The sequence below is a fragment of the Glandiceps talaboti genome, chromosome 5 (genome assembly GCF_964340395.1).
Source record: "Glandiceps talaboti chromosome 5, keGlaTala1.1, whole genome shotgun sequence".
Taxonomy (NCBI): Eukaryota; Metazoa; Hemichordata; class Enteropneusta; family Spengelidae; genus Glandiceps; species Glandiceps talaboti.
Window position 1 is genome coordinate 3,512,368 of NC_135553.1, and position 27,987 is coordinate 3,540,354.

Consider the following 27,987-nt stretch of genomic DNA (forward strand, 5'->3'; position numbering starts at 1 on the left):
AACCAGAGCTGTTATATCTTCTGCAACACTGTGAAATATTGGCGTCTTCAATTGGACGGTGCCGTAAAAGAGGCTGTGGTTTATGATGATGGGACATAACTACAACAAATACACAGAGAAGACACACACAACCATGGCAGATAAATTTTTATGCTAGATTCCAGCAAGTTTTTAATAATGTTTTGAACGAAAGCACCATCTCCAGTCTATGGTACTCTTTTAAGGGTATTTACAGTTTGAACCATAACCAGGAGACCCTGCTTTGCACACATACTTTATACTTTCTCTCTTTGGCAACATATCCAGGAAAACTGTGCTGTACAAAAAATAAGGCCAGTCATCAATGTCTGTGCAGTATGTATGTATAATCATATATTAAAAGATCACCCACAATTGCCTGGATATGTTGCTGCTTTGTTTTTTGTTTTCAACATTTTTATGAAAAAATGAACGGGAAAAAATAACATAAAACCAATGATTAGAGAATCTTATACATAATTTTTTCTGTATTATTTGCTTACTTCTCTCCAAACTAACTCTGAAAGTAGCTTTATTTTAACAAACAGTCTGACCCCCCTGGTCATGACATATATACTATGTCATCCATAGAGTCTTCATACATAATCTAGGAGTTTTGTAAAACAGCTGGTGATCAAACTCACCGACACAAGTTTTTTCATCACTTCGTAATATAACCATTTTGTTTTCCACGAAAAAGGGAAGATTTGGGAAAAGGAAAAATATAGCACTGTTCATTGGCTGTCGTTGTTGTAAACGGTGATGTCATAACTCCTGAATGTGGGAATGGAGCATGACTTGGACTTCAAAAAAACAAACTTTGGAACACGTTTCACAATGGTTATAGGTCTCTATCTTCAAGATATCGGTACTCAAATGTGAAGCCTTCCTTCTTCCGTTGACCCCACTTTTCATAGTCAAAATAGATATATGTCCCCTGGAAGATAAAAATACAAACATGTTACCTACCATCTTCACACACAAAGGTCATTTCTTTGAAGTGAAATGATGCAATTACACCGTAAAGCATTGGAGAGCTACTCCTTGCAATTACAATTTAGACCATTTTTGTCATCACATGACCAGGTCATAGTATCAAAACTCTCTCTATATCTAGTAAAGGTGTTCCAAAAATGCGAAATATTACCAGCCTTATAAACGTTGTAACTTGTTTACTTTATAATCTTCAAGTTTTCTCATTTTTGTATCATTACAGTGTATTTTGATCAGTATGATGGGCTGAGGTCTAGTACTGGAATAAACATTTATTTTCGATGCTTAGTGTTGCCAAGTGGTAAGACTTTACATGTAAAATAACTCCTTGTGTCATCTGTAACCAAACCTGTATTCTCACTTGGTACAATTAAATTTCAATATCCCATCACTTCATACTCTTTGCCTGTCAAACCTTGGGTAATACTAGAACACAGCATCATGATATGCTAGTGCCAGTGCCAGCGTGGCGGCGTACTTGGGTATTTGCATGAGTACTTACTGTATTCATGCTTCCATAATTTCATATGCAAGCATGACTGTAAATACTTTGAGCACCCACTCTGACACTCCCACACCAAGTCATTATATTATTATTACATTTGTTTATCCAAAATGATAACATTTTGTACACATTATACTGTGCATTTATGCAATTTTGTGTACATGGAACAATGCAGCACTCATTTGCTCAGGTCCATGTCATTACTGATGTATTTAATTGTATATTCTTTGACTTAATTTAATTTATATATTTTGTTAATTTACTTGTTATGTATGTTGTTTTTTTCCTGGTGAAATCAATAAATCAAATCAAATCAAATCAAAATATAGTGGGTATGCAATACTGTTTTCAGTATTGCAGTCCAGTGTAAGTAACATGATGACCAGAGATTACTTGCACTGGTGTACGTGCATACTAGTGGTATTTACACTGAAGTGCAATACTGAAAGCATTATTGCATACCTGCATGCAAATGATTTGCATATGAGGGCAGGTCATCCTTGCACACAAAATCATATACATATGATTTTTGTGGAAATTTGCTGTTTTGGAGAAATATATGTAATAATAACAGAACTCCAGGCCACTTATACATTGTGTACATCATTCTAACAGTGGGAGGTTTACTCATTTGTATGACTAACTTTTGGTTCAGGATTTCTCATTGAGTTATACGGGGTGAAGAGATGATTTGATACCACATGTGGCATCTAAACTACTTAGCACTAAACTTTCACCTCAGCTAATACTAGATTGAGTAATGATAAAGTTAATATAAAGACATTTACCTGCTCATACTCGTCAGTTATTGTCTTTGGCTCTTCATGTCTCTGAAACCACATCATGTATTTGGTATGGAATCTCCATGATTGCTTCTTCAGTGCTTTAGCTGCTAGGTACTGTGCTTTGGTTCCCTGTGGACAACAGAGTTACCACTAATGAATACATCTCTGTAGTAAACCAAAGACTTCAACTTCTTGGTATATTACCCCCGGTTTACACAGACATTGAAAACCCTTTTACAGGTTCTTCTACCTAAGATGTAGTCAGGATGGCCTCATATCATTGTAAAAACACCCTTCTGAACATCAATCTAAGAGAGACTTTCCCCAACAATCCCTTTGACACCTACGAGATCTTCTTGGATATTCTTACGTGATACGTGTGGTCTCTTGAAACCATCTTGACACCTGCAGCACATCCACCCACATCCTCCTCATATATAGGATTTCCCCAAACCCTCCTGACACAAACAAACTCTTTAAACCTTTCTGACACCTATAGCACATCTCCGCAAACCCACCTGAGACATATAAGGTCTCCCTGAGCCCTCCTGATATACAAGCTCTCTGGCAGTTTTTCTGACACCTACGGTAAATCTGCCAAAACACTCCATGAGGTCTCTTGGAATCCTTTCCAATATAGAAGATCTCACAGAACCCCCTACATCCCCCTCAAGAAATATAACACATCTCCTCTATTTCCTCCCTCGACCCTCATGCAAGACCTCTCTGACCCCTTTATCATGTCACTGTATATTACAATGCCACTTCTTGAGTTAAGTTAAGTCAGTTATGGCTTACATGACAGAAGACCTGTTACGATCTCATAAAGTGGTGATTTGGTATCAGAATATCATGAATCTAGGTTGTACACTTTTAAGATGATCTCCATCAAATATATCAGAGAACACTTCCCAAATATATCTATCTATATAAAAACACAGTCAACAGACAATTATCCAAACATAATGAGCATGAGCCAAATTAATTTAAAGTTCAGATATACACTGAATATATCAACTGATCGAAACTATCAAAAGCAGTACAAATTACAAATAAAGGGTGCAGGGTTCTCCCAAGTCTTGAACGAGTGCTGGTCAATCATGAATATTCATGATGCAAATCAATATCAGAATATGTTTATTGTGGGTAATGATCCAAGTAATTTACATAACCACTGGACCTGATTGGAACTTAAAGTATATTGTTTTGGTTACGTTTTCTGAGTGCTGGTGTGTACTGACCAGTACAGAAGACTGTTTGGGGAGAACCTTGGGGATTATCATGTGGATTTAGGTAACTGTACTGTTGTTGGGATGATTGTCTGTAAACCGTCAATAATTCACACATAGACTGGAATGACACTTACGTAACTCACCTCAAGATAGTAAAAGATAAAGAAGAGTGTTTCTGTCGACAGTCTCTGGAAGAATTCCACTGAATCCATGTGAGGTGGCATGACTTGATGGTGGTAGGGCGGTGTCGGACAGGGATTCCTTGGCAGATAATGCCTACACAAAGAGATAACAACACAAACATGACTAAAAAATCTATCAAAAATCTATCAAATTCTATCACCTAAATATGTGAAATAGGAGAGGATATGTGAAACATAGACTTCCTCATCATTAGTAAAATCATAACTACTATCATCATTCTAATAAGAGATAAATTATCTGACGAGTAAAGGGTGTTTATAACTTATAAGAACTGTAAAAAGGGTTCATAGCTTATGCCAAGGTATTGAATCTCAATAACAGAGAGGTTGAAGTGTATAAAATCGATACATATCCTCATAAATGTGTAATGTAGTAGAAACCGATATGAAGCCTTCTGAAGTCATAATGCTGGGTGAAAAAATGATGATAACTACACAGATATACCTAAGTCTCTCTGAATCTGAAGGATGTGATAGACATTGTGATATCTACACTAACATACCTAAGTCTCTCTGAATCTGAAGGATGTGGTAGATGATGTGATGCTGATTCCAACATTGCTAGTTGATAACACTGTTCTTTTGATAAAGGCTGTGGTCCCAGGGGTGCTACTCCTAGTAAAGGCTGTAACGTAATTTCTGTCGTTTGTGGTTGCGTCGTTTGCTGACTTTCTGTTTTTGCATTTGTATCGAAAAATGCTGTAATGAAAAAAGAAACAAGAGTAGGAACATTTCAAAAGAATTTCATTTCCATTCAATTATAATATTTTATCTACAGACATTCTCTGTTTGTACTTTGCTCTAAATTGCTGGAATAGAAAGAAAAACAGTTTGGAACACAGAAATGAATATCATGAATTGACAATTTCTGTAAAACAACTACTGCATTGTAACGACAGTTTGATATAAATTATACTATACTAGCAAATTCTAAAACCCACACCAAACACCTCAATACAATAGAGTGATGTTTATTTTATACTATGTAACATCTTCAAACAATTATTTTATCAGAGAATGGCTGACTTTCATGACCCTGTGCATGCGACACTGTATTATCCAATATGTTATCCAAATGTTGGCTTCCTACTTGCCACTATAAAATGTTGTATTCCAAAATATCCTTTCAAAGAACAAGGATTTGCACTCCGTTGTCTTAAAAAGGCAAAAGATATTGAAGAGGTTAAAATCCTCCATCAGAGTGATTTCTGGGTCAAACAGAGCAATATACAATGATAAAAGCATACATCTCCAAGGAACTACTTTTTGGCATTCTCTGACACTGCACCACTACACACAAAATGTTACAGTATCAATAAATCTATTTGATCTCAATCACACTAGTATGGGGCTCAGGACATGTTTAACTTTGGTAATGGTTATTAACTTACATGTTGTTTCTGTAGTAAATGTCGTTGTGGATGTGTTTGTTTGGAGATGTTCTTCAAGACCTGCACTGACAACTGCTTTTTCTGCCATACTTTTAAGTGATGACATACCATCAGAATCATCCTGAAGCAGAGGAAACAACATAAACATGAAATTAAATCATTGTAATCTCAATACTGCAGTAGAAATTCTAAACAGTTCTGATGAGTAAATTTTTTAGTAAACATCTTCCAGTCATCTCCTGCATAGTTTATTCTCTATCCTGTGTATTTTTTACTTTTGTTTTTAAGCATACAAACAAGTATTTTATACATTCTATCTAAGGCTTTTGTTCAGATAAATGACTACATTTCAAATATGATGGGTCAAGTTGCAGATTAAATCTAGAATTCATACATTTCACAGCAAGTCGCTCTCTAAGCTCAAATTTCTTTGCAAAATCAAAATGTGGTGATTTTTATACAATATTCTCATTTTTAATTTTGTTTATTTTGTGTTAGTATTCTTGATAGTGTTGTTTGTACATATAAAGTGAAAGTCCCACAAAGTAACAAGTTACCTATGCTGTGAGCTAGAACTATCTCAAGACCAACTTGATGAATTTGAGCAAATTTGAGACGCACAAGAATTTGGTGTTCCCTGTCCCTTACTATGTAGTGACCCATGTGTCCTCTACACAATTTGACGTATCACTGATACACAACAATTTCATGTGACAGATCACAATTTTGGTGTTCCCCTATCTCTTACTGTGTGGTGACTCACATGAAAACCTGGTTTTCATCATTTTGACCTACAGCATAAACTTTGCTCTCTAATTCTTAGAGGACAGACTGACTGTGGCTATCTATTATGCACAGTCTATCAAAAGCAGACTCCTTAATATTCATCCTACAACAGTAAAAGACTAGCTCAACTACTCACCTTAAGTTGTGTTATTGGCAAATTAACCGGGCCATTCATAAGACTTTCCGTAACAAGTGGCTTTGTTCCTATTGTAATACTCTGTCCTGTTGTGACTTGTGACACCGGCGGTGGCGCTACAATGAGTGCCGCTGACGATGAAGGGGGTAACGATGATGCAAAACTAGACACAATGGCAGTGGTGCTTGTAGGTGTGGAAGGTACTGATTGGACACTAGTCACTGTATGATCTAATGAATTCAGTGAATTTTCTGACGGAGCTGAGTTATAACTTACAACTGAAAAAACAAAGAAAACAGCAAATTAGTTTATGACTTTCCAAGAGAAACAAATAGACAGCAATAAGCAAACAGCTTCCCCTGGTTCTTTTTTCCCTTTCTTGCAGTTTAAATTTACAAAAGATTCTGTGCTAGGAGTGGAAAGCAACATAACACATGTACACATATACACACAAACACATATACATAAAAACACATGTTTACATACAGCTGACAGTGGAAATTTAAAATTAAGCACAAAGACACAAACACTGTTTGACATGTTTAAATAGTACACTTTGATTAATCACAGGGTGAGAGAGAGCTGCAGTGTAGTGAAGAGGCATCACAGTTGGAAAATACCAAACAGCAGAGCAAAGCACAGCACAAAACAAATACAGCACAGCACATTACAGCACAGCGTCACACAAGGGTCACTATAATACAAAAACTCAAGAAGTTGAAATTAGTTCTGAGAAAACAAGAGATTAGTTTTGACACCTTGCAGTGGTCCATTTTCTGTTCTCGGAGGCTGTTTATTACTAGTGTTCAAGGAAGGAGGCAGCGGTTGCTGTTGTTGTTGTAGTTGTAGTTGTTGTGAGGGAACTGGAGGGGTTGATGATGGTGGTGTTGGCGGTGGTGGTTGTTGATGTTGTTGAAGCTGTAGCTGTTGCTGTTGTTGTTGTTGCACATGTGGTACTACTACTGGCTGTGGAGACCTAGGATGAGCTGTTGTACTTGGACCTGAATATGGTACAAAGTGCCACATTTCAGACCAACCACCCTCTGATAAGTACCCACACAGTTATTTTACCGCCTTAAATATACATTTCATAATTATTTCGCTATTCTTTTTTTTTTTTTTAGAGTTTCAATATCTTCCTCTTTCAATGTACATGTATGTCTAGATGTACTTTTGAATACAAATCAACATTTTCAAATATTTTCCATCTATTCAAAAAAATTTGATTCGTTTTCTATTTACCTGTCTCAATGTACATGTACTTTAAGATGACTCAATGTGGTTAGTCTCAATTTTTTTGTTCCAAATATGTCTAGTTTTCATTTACCTTTCTCTCTCAGTGTACTTCTAAATGTATTTAATTCTTGTAAATAAAGTTAGTCACATTGACAATGTAAGAACACACACAACAGACATAAATTCACTGTTATTTCAACATTACATTTTGAAATAAACATCAGTTATCATCAAACATCTTATCAAAAATATATCACAAAATAATATAGACACAAACATTATTTTTGAAATTATGATTCCCTGTACATCTCTAAAACCTTCTAATACAACTTTTTCCTGACATGATAATATTAATAGTTTTATCATAACTGAAACATAATTATTTCATAAAAGATGTGAACAAGTTCATCACTTTAGTATGCTATCGTGATCTGCATTCATAAACTAACAACACACAGTATGTTCTTCTGTTAACATGCTATCATAAAACCTTTTTTCTTTGATATGATTCAAACAATTGGCACATGTCAAAAAGATGTAAGAAATGTATTTCTCTTACCTTGTGAACTATGATTTTGCTGTGCTCCTGCTGCTACTGCATAGGCTGGTCCTGGAGGTGGCGTGGCTACAGTATGATTGCTTAGCCCTGATTGAAGTATTGTGCTACTGAATGAAAGCAAATAAATGTATCGGTGATTACTTGCATCATTGCAGCAGCATACGACTGGTATTTGCACCACAGTGGAAATACCAAAAACATACTGCATCCCTATATGCAAATTAGCATGTTGCATTTCCATATATGGTACACAAAATCATGTGTTGTATTTTTTAACGAATTTGCTGTATTAGATAACCATACATAACATAACAACATGACCCATAATGCATGAGTACCCATAATGCGCATGTACCAGCGTAGGTACTCAGGATATGTGCATAATATTTAGTGTTTTCTGCTGCACTTTCACTTACTACAGCTGTAGAACTTGGAAAGCATGAAATGCAGTAATGACAAGTCCATTTTGTTTATCTCATTTGTAGGATATCACATTACTACTCCACCAAATGTCAGACAATCACTGTTACTTTTGTAAGTACACAATGTTGTCTAGGTGATGGAAAACCACTATGGACAATTATTGTAAATGTACACTCTAAAACAGAAGTACAGTAATGACCAAATATACTCATCAGCTTAATATAATTTACACGCGTTATGATGTAAAGGTAGTTGAAATTTTTTTAGCACTGAGCTTTCGATCTGTCTTGGTTAACGATTATCAGAATGACAAATTCTATAGTTAAGCTGACCACTACTTGTGCGTTATAACCTGTGTAAAGCATAAACATTGTCAACTTTGTGACTTATTTCACCTATTTGGTTTACTGATCACTGTCGTACTGGTACTTGTTATATTTTGTGACTTAACTTACCTATTTGGTTTACTGTTCACTGTCCTATTGTTACTTGTTATAGTTGTCGTTGTATTCGTCATTCCTGCTGATACTGACAATGCCCTTGTCGGTGTGGGACGGACAACCATTTGCGTGCTTGTGTCTGGCGATGATATTGAGTTCCCCTTTGAGTTCTTCCTAGGTGATGACTATAGACAAATCACAAAGTATTACAAGACAGTCAGGGAAAATAATCTGAGGCTGATTGTCGGAATTATAGCAATATAGAAATGAACTAGGGTGTACCTTTTCTGAGGACATTGGTTCAAAGTATTTGATTGTACCAACTTCTACTTGGGTTTTATTCATTTTTTCTCTGTTTACGATCCATTACAACAAGTAACACTGTAGTAAAGCACTTTCACTATGTTCTACACTCGTTTATAACATTCATATCAAGTGTAAAAGTATACTGTTTCATTTGGTTTATTTTACAAGCCTAGCATATGGCCTTTTCTAATGTGGTCAATTAGCAACTGAAACAGAATACTTTTACACTTGATATGGATGTTATAAATGATTGTGGTACATACAGAAAATGCTTTACTTTAGTGTTATGGGTTGTACTTTCATCAGGAATGGTTCACTTTAAGGGCCCAGTTTAGATTAGGCTTAAAATCTAGGTGTGAAAATTGGTTGTTTGGCTGAGATATGGAATAAAAGAATGATCCAATGTATTCCTTATGGCACTGCTGATAAGATAACACTAATGCAATGACTCGGGATTGAAACATGGCCCTTTAAGGCCAGGGCTTAATCCCAGGTTCTCACACAAGTGTTATCTTATCAGTGAAGCCATCAGGATTACATAGGACTATTCATTTGTTTAGGACTAACTTTTTCTGCAGCTCTTATGTAGGCAGTGACTTTTATTAAAATTAAACTGTTTTAAAATTGGAGCCATAATGATTACATAGGATCATTTTTTGTTCGGTACCAAATTGTTCTATAGTGCTGCCACAGGTAGTTGTTTTTCACACCAAGCTATAATCCTAATTGGAGCTAGGCCTTTCAAAACACATGTACATACGTACAAACTTAGTTTGTACTATTAAAGTCAGTCAGGATATTAACTGTTATATCCGCTTTCAATACTGACAATTTCAAAACACTCAGACTTGAACTCTCAAGTGTGTATCTAGTATAGGGTATCATAGATAATCTCAGTTCTGGATGAACTATAAATAAACAGTCTAGTATGTATTACTGATCAGACCACAAACACTGAACAGTACAAAAAAGTGTCAACATCCTAAAATGTCCATACATATAGTGAAACCCCTACTCCCCCACATAAGACACACATCCAGTTGCATGCTTGCACTCACACACATACACATACACACTTCCTTAGCGCACACACACACACACACACACAGACACACACACACACACACACAAAATAATAATAGAGTACATGCATTTCCATACCTCGCTTACAATGTCTGATGACGAATCTCCAGACTTGTTCCGTTTCTTTAGACTATCTTCTTCTTTGGAATGGTTATGTACACTAGGACTATCTATTGGTGAACACATAATTGGCGATGACGGCAATCCACCTGACGTATTCAAGATTCCGTCTTCATCCGGTGAAGTTGCCATGGTTTGACCTTTCAAAGAGAGCAGAGTGACATACACAGCCATGAATGACTGGTCACACATGTGAGCTCATTAAGACTCACACTTTGTTAATCAATTCCCCCATGTTCACTAACATCTTGACTCTCTTCTTTACCAGCTTTGTCTTCTCTTGCCTTTTTTTTTTGGCTTTTCCTACTAAAAGTCACTGGCTTCATAAAACGGTCAATGCTTTACTAAATGATGTTCATGTCATTTACAGCTTTGTTGTTGCCAACTCAGCTCATTGATGACCTTGCTCTACTGAATTACTTGGGAGGTAGCAAATCAAACCAGAGACACCTGTCTTTTATATGCAAATATAACATAATCTGCATGATGTGTGAACTTATAAACATCTGTTAAAATTTGGCACTATTGTTCAGAGTCACATCACATGATTATGTACACCTGAGTGAAGTAACACAAATAATGGAATGCTGAGAAGCTGTAAACACTTTGGCATTTTGTTTGCACAGAATTTGAATCACTCATTTTCCAGTCTGTCAATACAGATGTGATGAGAAGGTTGGCTCACACCAAGTTGCATAAACTACTACATTTTTATAGAAATGCTTCCAATGCAGATGTGATGTCAGAGATGGTTAACAATACACATAGATGAAGTCTCCCTTACACCACATTGTATAAAATACAACAGTTTACAAAAATTCATTCATAGATAGGTAAACTCCTTCATGTCTATAATTACACTAACATCTGTTCACTTATTAGTAATGACAGAATTAGTATTTTCATTGGAATGTTTTCTTTTGGTGGCAAGTTTAGTTACAATTCCAGAAGACATTGACACTTTCAGTCAAGAACATTGTTTGATTTTAAGTATGGTAAGTGCTAAATCAAATTTGGTTCACAATTATCTAGTTCCATGTGAACATTATCATTGACAACAAATTATGAAATGGAAATTAAAATATGCATTGATATATGTAAAAACTTTGGTAAAAAACACACAGATAGATTTATATTGAAATTTTCAAACTTGAAATCTATTCATTTAGTTTTTTTTTGACAAAATAAAAGAACGAAAATGTTTATACAGATGTTGATAAAGTATTAAATTGTGTAAAGAAATCACAAGTATGAACTGCCAAATGTGAGAATGTCAAACCTACCGGGCCACATGCAGAACAGTTATCCACTCATCGTAGACGATACAAATCAGGATTAGGATAAGGAGTCTAACCCTATTCCTATCACTAATCTCTTCCTACCCTAACTCCCTAGCCTGTTGTAGAAATGGTCCACTGTTCTACTACTGTACTTCTAAGCCTAACATTTGGTTTATTCTACTGGTATATTATATACTTCAACATCACAAATTAAGACCAATAACCAATACTTCACTATACTGTTTTTACACATCATGTCTGATACAATACAGTAAAATAAACTAATACAACTGACAGTATCTTGTTTTATGTCAAAATATATACTGCATTTGAAATTTACTCTAAGCTTGAAAGATCTGAGTAGATATTTAAATGGGTTTTTACTTTTCTTCAGGGCTGCCTCTTCTGAATCTATTTGGAAAGGATACAAAATCATCCATGTAAATTTGGAATCAAAGTAAAATCATATCACATCTAAAAGAAAAGATCACTAAAGCTGGGTGAATGTGGTTGGTGCAAGGATTCAACTGCTTTCAAAAATCAAAGCAGTATTTTTGTGTATTTTTAGAAAGCTGAAGAAGACTGTTATATAGTTGCTATTTGCAAGGAACCTCTGCCACACTCTAAAACGCAATTTGATAATGTAGTATATGCCAGCTGTTGTGGGGATTTTTTAAAGGATGCTTGGTAGAAATTTATTTTTGAACAAATGTATTTTGTACCACTTGTTTCATCTAGAGTGATGCTTGTTGTGAGATGTTCATATAGAATATTGACTGATGATTTCTTTTGGAGCGAACTATTCATTTTCATTTCAAGAATGACTTCTTCTTTTGCTATTTGAAAAAAACAACAACTCACTTTTCCTATACAAAGTTAGTATGGTACAATTGTGCTGATGTAAAGTTCATGACATACACACACAATATATTAGCTACAGAAGACTGCGACATTGCACATGTGTGGTAGAAAAACAGTGTAGAAAGGCTAAAATATCAGAGTAAGTACAATGTACATGGCCAAGTTAGTTTTTGTAGGCATTGCAGCTGACAGTCACACATCTTTCAAATCAATGTGTTCTCTAGTATTGGAATTTTATCATGCTGTTTTGGATACATTTGAAAACATTTTGAGGTAAAGGATTTGAAGTCTGTTTTGGAGGTACATCTTTTGTGATTTGAACAATTTTTAGTAAAATTTTTACTTAACAGTGAAATAGCAAAGGCTGTAACTTGATGAAACATAAGGAAAAGAAAGGCACTCACAACACTAGAGGAGTACACTATTTCTTGAAAGAATTGTCATAGGAAAAGCTGCTTGGGGAGCCTGGCAAAATAACTACCACTCTCGGTAAGCTTTGTGCACACCTATCATCAGCAATGCACATTATTCAAGATGTAATAGTACAGTAGACGTGATTTTAATTTTATGTGCTCTTTCAGTTAGGGCCACCCCTACACACTACAAAACTGGATATTGCCATGGTAAAAGAATGTTGGGGGCCTTACACATTAGTAAAGCAAGGCCACTGAGGGCAGAATGACATGACATATCTGATAGTCTTATCAATAATAGTTGTTGTGATAAATGGAATGGTTGTTTACGTCACACTTTGGTATTTGTGAAATGATCATGTACAAAAATAGATTTGCATCCTGTTCGATGTTACATGGCCAATCAATGACATAGGGCCAAAAACTAACAAAACAGCCACATAAAAACAAGAATGTGACATGTGAAATTGCAGGCTCACTTTACATCATGTCAGAAGTATATGCATTGCTGATCTCAAGTTGTTGCCCCCTAATAGTAGTTCTAGTACTTGGAGCGAGTACTTTAGAGCTGGATAACTGTAAAGGACAACATAAAGTTTCACACCATTTCAAATTTGTTTCCATAACAACTTTATACTAATTTTTTGGCAAAAGTATGCCTAGGTAAATCATGTTTGTGCACACTAGAACTGCTACAGGGGGTAACAACTTGACTGTTGCATTTCAAAAATTGACACTAACCCATGTTTTCTTCAAGGTCCAAATCATCATAGATAAACTCATTCTCTTCAAAGTCTGGTTCTTGTGATGCATCTATGTAATACTCTAAATCATCTTTGATTTTCTTGATCTGTGAATGACATGTACATATTACAAAAATTCCAAAATTATGCACCAACTGTTCGTCACTTGATACTGTACTTAAATTGCAACTCATTGTATTGTTCTGCATTATGTGAAGTCATCATCTATGATCGGTAAATATGGCTTGAATTTAACTTCAGACTTAACCATGTGAAGTCTTTCAGCTACAATTTTCTATGGGACATGTGGTTGTCTAGATACAATGTTTAGTAGTCTTTTGGGAGTGAAGATGTTCAGCAGTTTGTGTGTCCTGGACTATTGCTTATTTCAAGCCCTGGTCAAGAAAGAGACTTTTTTCAATAGAATTAAGTTTAGCAACACACCACACATTATTTCATAAGCTAAGAGTTTTCGACTTTTAACTCTCAGTCTGGTTCAACTTTTCTTTAACTTTGTCGGACTGATAAAGAATGGCTTTTCGTCAGCTAGTACTAACTGCTTACATTATGTCATGTCTTGTCAGTTGACTATATCAAAATGTATTCATATATGGTTATGTGTCTCCACTCCTGTTACTCTGACTTCCTTCTAGATACAAATTTATTGGCTCCACGGTGAAATTTTACACAAAACAATGCCCGCAGGACTTCAGAATCAAATTGGCAGGAAACACTTTGCAGTTATACAATGAGTTGCAATACATGAACTAAACATACATACCTGTAGAGTGCCTCTGATATGCATTTACTTCCAGTCTTCCAAGATTTTAGCCTTTACATTTTGGAATATATTGTTGAAGTCTTACTACAGGAGCTCACTTGTGTTACAAAGGATTACTAATGTAATGCACAGCACCCTCTGGAGCTGGCATATTGTCAACGGGATAATGGTAAGAATATGTAAACAAATGGCACATACAGTTTGAAGTACTGAAGAGTATAAACAATTTCAACTATTCCCCTCCCTCCCTCCTCCTTCAGCTACAATCACTACACTCACCATCTATAATATACATACTGTTGTTACTTCCTAACTAACACTTTGAAAACCAAGGCCACATATTTCTACAACTCACCATGTCTACCTCTATGTTGTTATTATCTAACATTCTCATCAATGTTTCTAGGTTTTTGACATGATACCGATGCCTTTCAACCCACAGTTGTAGTTCTTCTATTCTTTCTTGTTTCTGAAAGAAAACAAATCAATTTGTCCCTAAAACAGTACAACAGTGATACTCTACAAGTTCTGATGTTATAGCCTTTCAATCATCAACTTGTTAAATTCTTCCTCTGTGATGATGGTTTCTTTTCTTCATGCATTCATGCTTCACTGACACTTCACTTCACTGATATTCACCGACACTGGTAAAACAAATGTAGTTGCATGTCGAAAATAAAACAGACAACAACATAGCCATATGACACCAGCTCTCCAAATTCCTATGCGGTAAATTTTTTTAGTAGCATCCACGATACTTTGGTGTTCACTTGCTCAGTGTTCTCATATCATACCTAGCTTTGACTCAACCATCCCAACTATGACTAAAAGAGAGTGGATCATCTTTAAAAATCACAAAGCATATTACATATTTTGTAGTCAAAATCAGATTTTGGTATTAAATTTCCCTGATATCCATTCCCCTTAGATTTTTGAGCAACAGCTCTGAAATGTTAACAACTGGTCAGACATGACCATTTCAAATACTAACATTCTTTGAATCTTTGGTGTATCATACATATTATTTTGTGGATGCCTAGCGTATCACCTTCAATAATATACTTACGTCTTTATCAGGCTTTTTCTTTTTTGATGAACTCGTTAGTGATTCTATTTCACTTTCAAAACAGTCTACTTGTCTGCTGAGTTCTTCAATCGTGTGTTGTAACCAGTGATTGATTTCGTCACGTTCCCTTTGCGCCGGATCAACTTTAGCTGCAAGTCCGAGGCCTTCCTTTGAATATGCTTTGGTCTTTGTTTCCCTCTCCACAACCTTAAACCTTTCCATTTGCTGTAATACAGGAACAATTTCTCCATTATTATTTCACTAAATATTGAAAAGGAAGATTTTCCCTTCACCTTTGAGCTTATTTTCAGTTTATCCAACATCTATCACTCCTCAAATTCTTACTCTATTTTCTGTTGTGTTTTGCTACATTTATGAGTCATATTTTATACCATAATCTTATCTGTTACTTTTATACACAATCTATCATACCTATGATATTTTCATTTTCTTCATTTTCTCATTACTGAGATTTACATAAAGCAATATTTTCTATCCTCTGAGATAGGAGCAAATGACATCGTCCAATCAGAACAACTGCAGAAAAACAAAGAGCTAGAAAAATCCCTTCAAAATGGGTAGACATGGCTTGAATGTACCAACAAACTCTTGAATCATACATGAATTATGGATGACAGCTATATTGGTTGGTTAGTTTTATAACGCACATGATAAGCTCATTGCTTGAAGACAAAGTCAAAACCGGTGAACTGATACCATTAGAGAGCTTGTAATACAATGGCTCATCACAATAGATTTGATGTTATACAGTGATGTTCCATGACATACATAGAAATAATCAAATAAGTCTGCTAATACTTACTGTTTCTATAAGTTTCCTGTTATCTAATAGTATTCTCTTGTCTTTTATGTCATTTGATGCAACCCACGTCTTGATTTGATCTCGAAGTCTCTGTAATACAAAATACATTACATAAAGTAAGTAACCTGAGTTGAAATACTGCATCCACAATACAAACATACAAGTAACCCCTCAGTTGAAATACTGCATCCACAATACAAACATACAAGTAAGCCCTCAGTTGAAATACTGCATCCACAATACAAACATACAAGTAAGCCCTCAGTTGAAATACTGCATCCACAATACAAACATACAAGTAACCCCTCAGTTGAAATACTGCATCCACAATACAAACATACAAGTAACCCCTCAGTTGAAATACTGCATCCACAATACAAACATACAAGTAACCCCTCAGTTGAAATACTGCATCCACAATACAAACATACAGGTAACCCCTCAGTTGAAATACTGCATCCACAATACAAACATACAAGTAACCCCTCAGTTGAAATACTGCATCCACAATACAAACATACAAGTAACCCCTCAGTTGAAATACTGCATCCACAATACAAACATACAAGTAACCCCTCAGTTGAAATTACACTGCATCCATAATGTAAGGATGTTTCTGGCAAGTACACATGTACATAAGCCAGTTCAATTCTTTTTCTGTATGTACCACACTTGTCAGCATAATTCCACCCACATACAAACCTTAGTGTTTGATAACTTTGGTGTGAACTTTCACATTTACAACTGCAATCCATACGTAGCAAATGTTAACTCAAATCAATCAACATTTTGATGCCAAAATTAACTGTCATTATAAACTCTACCCATACTCTTATGTCAACTTAATCCATATGTACAAATTAAATTAGTATTTTCTACACTTCTAAGTGGAGGTCAAGAAATACCAGTAGTCAAGTTATTTTGTCTCTGGTAGTTTTATATCTAATAACTTTGTATTACATGCTCCATGCTGACATCAAACCTAACTACACTCCTCTGTTTGCAATAAATATAATTATAATACTCAACGTACACATATGAATTATAAACATATGACAACAACTGTTTATTTTCATACTTAAGTCTAATAGTTTCACATGCAAGCATTGAAGTTTCTTTCCACATCATGATTTAATAATTCATCAGTGACATTTCTAATATAAGTTGTGAACACTTCCGGTGTCCTCCTCTAAGCCAAATATCACACTGACTGATTCATGACATCCTTGTGACCAATAGCAAGTTGTTTTCCCTTTCTTCACTGTGGAAACTCATTTAAATATGCAAATTAGTTTGATGTTAAATTTTGTACTGTTTCTCCTTTCCATTGGACTTGTTGTTTGCAATCATTTCACAACAAGTAACACTGAAGTACAGCACTTTATCTATATGCTACACTTGTTTATAGCATTCATATCAAGTGTTAAAGTTTACTGGTCAATTGGTTTATTTGCAAGCCTAGCATGTGGCCTTTCTAATGTGGTCAGTCAGATAATGAAAAAGTATACTTTTACACTTGATATGGAATCGGCTATAAATGATTGTAGTATATACAGAAAACGCTTTACTTTGGTGTTTATATGTAGTAGTAACTGTACATTCAGTTTTCTGTCCAGGATTTTGTCACAGCATATCGGCTAATTTGCATACCAATATAACTGTTTTGTTATCTTGATAAAATTTCTATTGTTTAGTTGAAAGGATCAAATACAGACCAATTTCATATAAATACTCAGGAGAAAACATTGAGGTCATTTATTGTATTTATGACAATATTAATATTCTGAACACCATTCATTTTTTTTGTTGGTGTTTGTGAACCGTATCACTACATTCTCATGGGAGACACACATTCCAGAGTACTAAAGTTTTCTTGCATCTTTTATTTGAATATACAATGAACAGATGACTATCTCAGCTGGGATCTAATTATCAACTGAAGTACATCTCCACTTATACAAATGCCACACACAAAACATATCTCCATCTTCTATCTACTAAATGTTGATTTCAGTTTTTACTTATAGATACCACAAGTTATACATAAATTAATTTTAAAATAATAAACTGTAATTACTAATATCTTAACCAATATACAATAACACAATAAATCATTTTTTTTAAAAATTATACCGCTTCATTTTTTTTTTATTTACAAGTGACTGAAAATTTTTTTTATCACTGAGTCTATAATAATGTAGTAGAGTGTAAGATGTTGTGTTCAATCATTTACTAGTCTTCTTATCCAGGGGTAAACCAATGAATGTAGGTGCCTCCATATAGCATATCTTTGACAGCATGTATCTAGACATGAAATCTTTGTAAATTTGTATGGACATATAGGACAAGCTACAATTGTTACTCATTACAATTCCATCACAAATCACAAGGAATTAATATTTTTTTATATTTCAATCAACATACTACAGAGGGCCATTAGATGAATTCAATCCTGTTTTTTCCCAACTTGTAGTTCTTTGTGTATGAACAAATATCCTCCTGGTAGAAAGAGGATTAAATTTGTAGGATACAATTCTGATATATCTGTGAACATTACCTGAAGTTTTTTAATTTCTTTTTTGAGGTCGGCTTCATATTTCTCTTTTTGGTTACTATTTGCTGCATGCTGAACCTGTGATAAGCATAGATAAAAAAAGAAATGAGTGCAATCATTTGGAAATCACAATTTGATATATATATATATATATATTCATGTAAATAAAATCACTGATGTACTAATGTCCTAGTAAACCATACCTTTATTAAATCTAACATTAACCCTTACATTTGCAACCCTTTGTGTTATATTAAAACAAGTCCAAGTCGAAAACCAGATTATTGCAAACTCTAAATAAATTAAAACATTACATTCATAACACTTCATATTAATAGTAGATGAAGTCCTTGTTGAGAACCTTAACCATGTTCATCAAGTCGATAAAACATAGTTCTTGTACCAAGACTGAAGGGTTCTTATTACTTAAATGTAACATTTCACCCATTCCGGTTGACAGGCTTTGCCATCTCTACATCATCTCTATGATCCCTTCATTGTCGAGACACCACCTAGCGGTAAAGCCACTAAACAGACAGTTTGACAAAGCCTGTTGACCTGAACAGGCAAACATTACTCATAAGTAATATGAACCCTTGGTCATGGTACATGGTACATAAACTTATTATTACTTGTTGAGAACCATTTTCAAGTCAGTTTTACCATAACCTACTACCTAGTACATGGAGCAAGATGCTGGGTTAATGAATATTTCTATAGATAACAAGCCATAATCATCAAATTTGACTACCAGACCAAGACTTATCAGTCTAGTTAACACAAAGGTAAACTAATTACCTGTAGACTCACAATTCTGACCTTATATTAACAACTAATTCTCATTAGTTACAATGGCAGTAGAAGTATAAAACATGTTTGTATATCTATGTTGACCCTTCACTTTACTTCCCAGAATCAAAATCTCATATAGACCCCCCACCACCACCACCACCACCACCACCAACCCACCAGGAACAAACACCCTACTTTTATATAATTGACACAGAATTTAATCAATTTAATTTAACTAAATCAAATCTAATTTAATTTAGTCGAATTTATCAATATTTTTATTTTACTTTACAACTTGTAATTATTACTGTGTGTACCTGGACTCTTAATTTTGCTTCATAGAATCAAACCAAACACAGAACCCTCTTATCCCAATTACTGAACAAACTGACATATGTACATACATTGTACTAATTAGCCCCCAGATTATAATTAGGTGAAACCTAGTGTCAGGAATTCACTTATTTAGCTCTACAACACTACACATATCAATAAATGTACACGGTTTGTAAGTCATTCATTTCCTGACTTATACAATGATAATCTGAACATTGTATTTACTATTATGGGTCAAATCGACTACATAATACATGTCCCTCCGTCCCTAATGTACCTGAACTGATTAACACATCTATCATTTACACATATATTATGAGCTGATGACCAAATTACCATTCTCAATAATCCATTGAAATAACTAATTATCTATTAATAATCATCCATTGGAAAAATAGCTATTCCTATATTATATTTCCTTCGTTAAATTACGTTCTTCGTTATACAATTCAATCAAATATATTGGGATGATGTGACAACACCCCTTTGATGTTCATATTTTTGTCTTCACTGCTTACCTACATCCTGTTAAAAGTCAAGTTGATAATCAATTTGGATACAAGCAAGTCCCCTGAGAATCACAACATGCAGTAATTGCTATAAGCTAAAGGTTGGTACTTTGTAGTGTACCAATGATTATCAAATTTCCATTTATGCGTGTGAAATTTTAATTTCTAAAAATACACACACATAGCAACTTATATTTACTCTGTACATGTAATATTTCATGACAAGTCAGACTACTTCACTAGTTTATCACACGATGGTTTGTGGATCTACTAAGGTTAGACATGCTTGGTAATGTGCTGTATTGGGCACCTACCAGGGTATCTAATGGCTCTTTACAATGAAATGTCAGTTTCTGCAACCTTGTGACTTTCTTTGGTAACTTTCAAATCGAACTGAAGTGGTTTTGGAGAGTAGATTTTACTTTTCTTTGAGAGGGTGCTCAGTAATAATAAGGTTTGTTCCCTTGCTATCTTGTTCACAGAAAACACGACAGGATATGTTTTTTTGTTGTTGTTTTTTTAAACATGTTTTTGCAGGACATATGAATAACATTATCACTTAGCTATAATCTCTGAAAACATAAATGATTGATGGATTACAATTATTGAATACTACTTCATTATCTCCTTGCTGATGACACACTATAGTATCTCACAATGGAGCAAGTACACTTCCCTTTGTGTGTTATCACATATTTGATAGAAGAGATTACATGTAATATTACTACATACTACATCAAAAACTTCCCCAGCATACAATGTAGGTAACTGTACTTCATTTCTTGCACATACTGTGTCTTGGTAGACCCTCAAATAAATGGTACATTCAGTTGCACAAAATGTATATTATTACAATGTATAGAACCCAGACTGTAGAGAAAATCCTGACATAACTGCATTTACAGACTTCTTGAGTTTTTACATACAGAATGATTTTTTTTAATGTCTTCCATCAAAATACTTACAAAAAAAGTGACAAGTTTAATATAAACCCCCTTCCTTTGTAATAGTAATGTAATTAGTCATAATAGTTGTGAGACTAAAAACACAATGTGTTTCACTAATTATAATAAAAATTAATAAACAGAAGGTGCAAAACACTGTGTCAGGGTGTGTTGAGTGATCTGACTAGTATTATAGCTACAGCTGCCCTTTTACAACTACACAACAAGTACAACCCCTTCTCATGGTGTTAATTGACTTCAACATGAAATTGACATTTATTTGGAAAGTACTTTCTGCGGACTTATTAATAATGGAAAATGGTGCAACCAGCATACTATCTCATCATTTCACACAGAATTTGCCAGTATTTGTCATAAAAATGGACAGAAATACTAACCTTTTGCCAGATGTCTTCAAACGTCTCTACACCTTCACTCACTTTCTTGAGGCACCTGTCTATTTCACCTGTGAATAGAATATCACAATTTTAATTCTTTTCAAAAATTATTTTAACACAACTCCAAACAACTGCATATGATGAATTATACTTCATTTTAAGTATACTCGTAAAGCCAACGTAAAATTGTTAAACTATGGCCCAAGAGTAATGAGACATTTGTAACATGACTAGGGAGTTATGGTAAAGTGTCGGAATGTGGTTGGACCCCTAAGATAACCATGGTTTGTCATATCAACTATGAGTCAGTGGTCGCTGTTCTACCTACATTCAACTGTTATCATGGAAAAGAAGAATTACAGCAAATTTCTTGTGTGTCTACTTTGATATATTTAAATTTCACTAAATCATCTACAATTCTCTTCCATCTAAATGAGTACCAAGCCACAGCACACTAATAAAATTTGAACTGTCAATAAAACATGCTCAATATTACATGTTCTAGTCATCCAATTCATCCTTGACATAATTGGCTGACTCACAGGCAGTACTACCATACTTGTTTGTGAAATAGTATGCCTACAAACCTCACTATCGACTATACATTTTATGCCTCTTTGTCCAAACACAAGTTACAATAAACCACATTTACAAAAGGTACATGAAACATAAAAATAAACATGTCCAATCAATTTCTTTTTCTTTCATTGCATTGCTGTAGTCCTATTTGATCACTGAGAACATGACCCAGTTCATCAAACACAAAGATAAGATCTGTGTACAAATCTCAAGGTAATCTTGTTTTTCTGTTTTTTTAAATGACCACATACAGTTTTTTCTTTAATTATTAATACAGTACCATGGCTACATGTAATTTTACAAATTTTAAAATGAAGGAATGAATTTAATTTTTTTGAATAAATAAAGACAACTTCAGCAGTTGGAAAATTTAATTTCAAATTAATAATAGGAACAGGTTTATAAAATATAGTTTTCGAATGAATACCTATAGTGTCAACAAAAACAAATATTAGTATTGTGTATACCAGAGTTAGATAATAATGTTACATTTTAACATTGTTTTTCAAAAGAAAATGATTATGATTCTGTCTTTGCATGTACCTGTATTGGTAATTATCAAAAATAATTTGAACTATCCAATTTTCTCTACTTTAACAGAAAATATCCAAAGCAGTGTCATGGTTTAACAAATGCTTGATTTTACAACATGTTATTTATAGATTGCTATTATGATTATGAATGTGGAAATTTGAAAAGCAATTGACTTTTGAACTGTATCATATCAATGATCATTTTATTCCTGTCTATTCTCTGAAACCAGTACAAGATTTGAACAGTACATTGTAGTTACAGTGAATTTGAGCTGTGTTCCCTGCACATCTTCGAGATCTTCGTGTTAGCGCCAACCTCTGACCTGAATATAGAGGACAGAATGTACAGCACGGCACATATAGTTGTACACATAACCTAGAAATTTACATTCTCTATGATATCAAATGTTGTGAGACAGACGGGGAAAAATAATTCTCCAAATTACTTAAATACTGTTGTTATTATTATCAGTTCTATTACTCTCACCATAAAATCTTTCTAATGAAAAGAACAAACAATGGCCACATTAAACATGATTGCCGCCTTCCCAATCCAAGTAAATTTCAGGCTACCAATGGGAATGTTTGAGACAAGCTGCAGAAGACATTGACATTGACCAATACACCATCCTGTTTAATATGTGGTTATACTTGTATAGAATTATAAGCTACTCCATATGGGTGTGATATACATGTATGTGTACATTTCATTGACCTAAGAGTGAACCCTATTCAGACATTGAGTAACCTTATGACCACTGTCACACACTGCATGTACCATGTCTGGCTACATCACAGCATCCCATACTGTTCTAACTCTAGGCTATATGGATATTGGTAGAACACTGGGTGCCTTGACAGAGTTGTAGCAATGCTACTGAAGGTGGTTATGTCTACTAGCCTAGGTTCAAAATAAACATCAATTGAACTTTTAACATAAATCCAAGATATGGATAATAACTTAGAGAGCATTTGTGAATGTGAGACAGTGAATTTTCCTGTAAGATTAGTTAAATTAACTACAGTAATTGATACTGATAGACCTTAGACCTTAAATCATGCATATAACGGTGAACAAAGTCATTGGTACTCATTTGTGTATCAACTATAGAACTAAGATATACATGTAAACATACATTGTAGTAAATACACATCCATTGCAATGACTAGAAGCAAAGGCATGTACATGAACTTGTAGTTCAAACTGCATACACAAAATAGTAAAACATACAGGGCATAAGAAACAGGTCTCGAACTTTACATGTAATTACATCATATAGATTATTTGTCAAATAAAAGAGTTGGGTAAAGTTGTTTTGTAAATAAATAAAAGTAATTGTGTATCAATAACACTCAATTACCTAATCATAGCCAATGTTATAACATGTTTGCTAGATAATGTGATATCACATTATTTTGTTATTTACATACATCATACTGCAAATGTGCATATGCGAAATCAATAGAAATTCTACCACATTTATCAATCATACCACTTACTGTCAGATGAGATTACAAAACATAGGAAAATATAATTGACACTAATAACTTCACTATATCAAGTTATCAAATGGTTTTACTCTGTCGGCAGTTGTATGCTTTCTGATAAAAGACAATACTTTTCATTTTTCAATTTTAAGAAGTATTTGGTTTCTTGTAGTCACCACAGAGCAATAACATTGTAAGATCAATTGTTTGTGTCTAACATGAAATTGCTAATCATCAGTGGTGTGTCAAATTGACACATGAAATCGCTAATCGTCAGTGGTCACTGGTGTGTCAAATTGTTTTAGCAAATTCACTCATTGACAGTCACTTTAAAGATATACTACATACAATCATAACATCACAGATCTTCATACTTGGCTAACCTTTTTTACATGCTCCAAAATGAAGACATTAACTTGTCATTTGTGTCAATGTTCATGGTGAAAAATAATGAACAAACATTTTTACACATGTAAAGCTGGCACATCCGAGTAATAATAATACACTAATAATAATATGAATATTTCTCTAATGCTATTCCACACTGCTTTACAAATAGTACCCCTAGCATGGACCTATAGTGTCACAACAACCATCTAAACTTCAACTTCTGGGGGAGAATTCATTTCCATTGAAGCTGCTGTTTGCTTCTGAGCAAGAATTACTGAAGGTTATTCATTTGAGCAATGCAAAAATGTAATACCAAATTATGTGACAAGACAATATTCTTCAATTTGATTTGTCTAATAATTTGCATTTTGTTTCCTAAACAGTGTGCCGATGAACCGAACAACAAAACAGAACATTACAATCTCTTGTGAACCTGATGTTCCCTTACCAAACATTATGTGATGAACAAGAAACTTGTTTTTCTTCAAAATCATTCTTATATGTAATACAAAGTCTGTCTTTCATCAGAGGGAACAAAACAATGTCATTTGTCAAATTGATATAGTGTATATGGATTCACAGTCTTTCTTATACATTTGACTTGAATTAGGAAGTGTTCATATACACAATTATTGAATAAATATGTTGTTTTAATATCTCACTATTATGTATTTAGAGCAATTTGACTTGTTCCAGGCCCAGTTGGATAGGGTTAAAATCTAGGTATGAAATTCAGTGGTCTAGCAGATCTACAGATAAGTTGGTCTAGAACAAAAATATGATCATATTTAATCCTTGTGGCTTCACTAATAAGATGGTACTAACACGAGAACCTGGGAATTAAACCCTGGCCTTTAAACTGACATAGCAATCACGTTCAAACTATTACAAGAAGTTACAATATCAATGCAGTATCAAATGTTGAAACTGTATAGTCTATTTGTGTTCTATTTTTAAACTTACTTAATAGCTTGTAGTGACAGGTAATTGTGACTCACAATATTCATAAACTTTAAAGAGGTACCACTATTACCATTGTCTTGCACTAGTCAAGAGACTTGTTGTGGTCAACATCATTGTTTATGAACCATGGGTGGTTTGGAAATGATAATTCATGATTGTGACCACAACAACTCTCTGTACATTGGTTATCCTTGTTTTAGCGAAATTTTCAGTTCGACCTCAATGACCTGGATGGGGTTTTTTGTCAAAGAAACATTTGGTAGCAAATAGAATTTGATAGTGATAGGATTACAAAGGTGCAAATGATGAACATAATAAAGTGTCATGAGAGATGATTTGCAGAAAATTTGTAGAAAATTTATGTATAAATAGTATTAGCCAAGAGAGGAAGATAACATCTTTTATGAAATCATTTCGAAAACACACGTTGAGATAACAATGGCTAATTCTAGCAATATACAGGTTACTATGCACCTGAAACACTGAAAGTACTCCTTGGAAGAAGCTGCACTGTACAAACAATAATAAAATATATTTCTTGTTCTAAGAAATAGCTGCAAACATTACTCAGTACTGCATCATCCGTCCTTGAAAGCACTGTGCTCTATCTGTTGAAAATATCACTTTCTTATCTTTTTTTAAGGTGATGACACTTTTCTATGGAAACTGTAATGAAATTAACAGTGCCTTTGTAATGGATTTTTATCATTGCATTTTCACACTAAATGCTGACTTGAGTTTTGAGTCTACCAGCTAAACCTTGCAATTATATAAACATTTCAATGGTTCAATTTCTGTAGTTACTTGATCACGTGGGAATAAATAAAACAACATCATCCACAGTTAATCAGATGATTTTCCATTGTCTACCAATAACAAAGTTGATCTCTTCTATGAGTTGTAAATCACACACATTTACATTCTATTGTCCTCTGCACTTCTTTGACAAGACAGCTTGGCCACCATGCTACTGTCATAGTAGCCAGGGACCATATCTGTTTCAAGACACTTACCTTTCCTTGGCCACCATGGAAACAACCGAGTGTCTTGAAATCAATATGGTCCCTAGCTACTCTCATAATTCACTTGGGACAAACTCTTCTACATATCGCAATTTGTTGGTTTACCTCACAGACCTGGTGAAATTTTACCTCAAACAGACTGGCAAGTATTTGGGTAAACAGTTTGGTTAGTGTGTAGTTATGAATTCTGGCTGGAGACTTACTGACACTTGAAGATGTTAGATGTTGAGTGACAACTACAGCAATACAAGCATACAAACTTCAGTTTGATAACTATAAAAGTGACTGCAGTTACAATAAAACTATATACTGACATTAACACGTGTAGGCCTATATATTTCATGGACATTTATATCATACAACACTTCCTGTTTCATTCATCTCCATTGCAGACGCATGTATCATGTTTGACATGTTTGACCCAAAGTGACCATCAATAGAGGATGGTTTGCAAAAGTCTAAGCAGTTGTTGAACAAAAATGTGTAGGAATAATACAGCTATATAAGATAAATGGTGCTGAAATAAATTTTCTACACCAAATGATCTTATAACGCCGTATATTACATTCAGTGATCCCACTACTGAAAAAAACAATAACAAAGAAAGTGAAATTACCATAACTTTAACTGACAATAAAATGGGATAACGTTTTCGACTTTCAGCACTTTTAATACTTTTACCCTGTGTGCATTTCAAAACTGCTGATACATGGTCAATACGAACATGATATTGCATTTCTGCAACTAATTTAAATTGAGGCGAGAGTCCTCTACGTGATCAGGCTTAGCCACCGTGAATGTGTGTCACACACCACGTAATGATGTTAATGTGGTCCGTAATATAGCACCTGCATCTATCACAGAAAGAAACAATACATCGAATTGAAAACAACCGTAGCATAGTGAGCATAAATAATTGCGAAAATTTTCGTTATAAAAACGAAAATTGTGGGGGCAAAATTAAAAAGAGTACAATGACACCATTCAACAATAATAACAAACTCCCGACAAGACCATCATGGCGTCTGAGCGCTATATGGCCCCCCTTGCGTACTCATCGAAACTGCCCTTCTCTTACCTTGCAGTTTCCTTTTATCCGCCATGGCGTTATGATTTTCCCGTAGAAAGATAATAAATCATACTAAGGAACAACTTATAGCTCGCAGCGTTGAGCGTGAGAGCAGAAATATTGGTTGATTTCTCTCTATTTTTTTGCGAAACTCTACAGATTTCCAATATGGCCGTCTTGAAACCACACAGGTAATTTAAATTTGTATTCATCCGAGAAGAAAGTAG

At 34.4% G+C, this 27,987-nt stretch overlaps 1 protein-coding gene across 2 annotated transcripts; it reads right to left on the reverse strand.

Moving 5' to 3' along the window:
- Positions 1–145: 145 nt before the first annotated feature.
- LOC144434776 (CCR4-NOT transcription complex subunit 3-like) lies at positions 146–27,931 on the reverse strand. Of its 2 annotated transcripts, none has more exons than XM_078123267.1 (18): positions 27,770–27,931; positions 21,717–21,784; positions 18,741–18,815; positions 16,184–16,273; positions 15,361–15,585; positions 14,650–14,763; positions 13,512–13,620; positions 11,881–11,907; positions 10,175–10,356; positions 8,723–8,892; positions 7,845–7,951; positions 6,808–7,050; positions 6,050–6,327; positions 5,128–5,248; positions 4,240–4,435; positions 3,677–3,809; positions 2,305–2,430; positions 146–955 (listed from the first exon to the last, which is right to left on the reverse strand). In XM_078123267.1, exons 1-18 carry the CDS (start codon positions 27,792–27,794, stop codon positions 860–862), a joined length of 2,385 nt encoding a protein of 794 aa, XP_077979393.1. In that variant the 5' UTR covers positions 27,795–27,931; the 3' UTR covers positions 146–859. The 2 variants fall into 2 exon arrangements, with proteins under 2 accessions (XP_077979393.1, XP_077979392.1); XM_078123266.1 differs by having other exon boundaries at positions 3,668–3,809.
- Between the last annotated feature and the right edge of the window lie 56 nt (positions 27,932–27,987).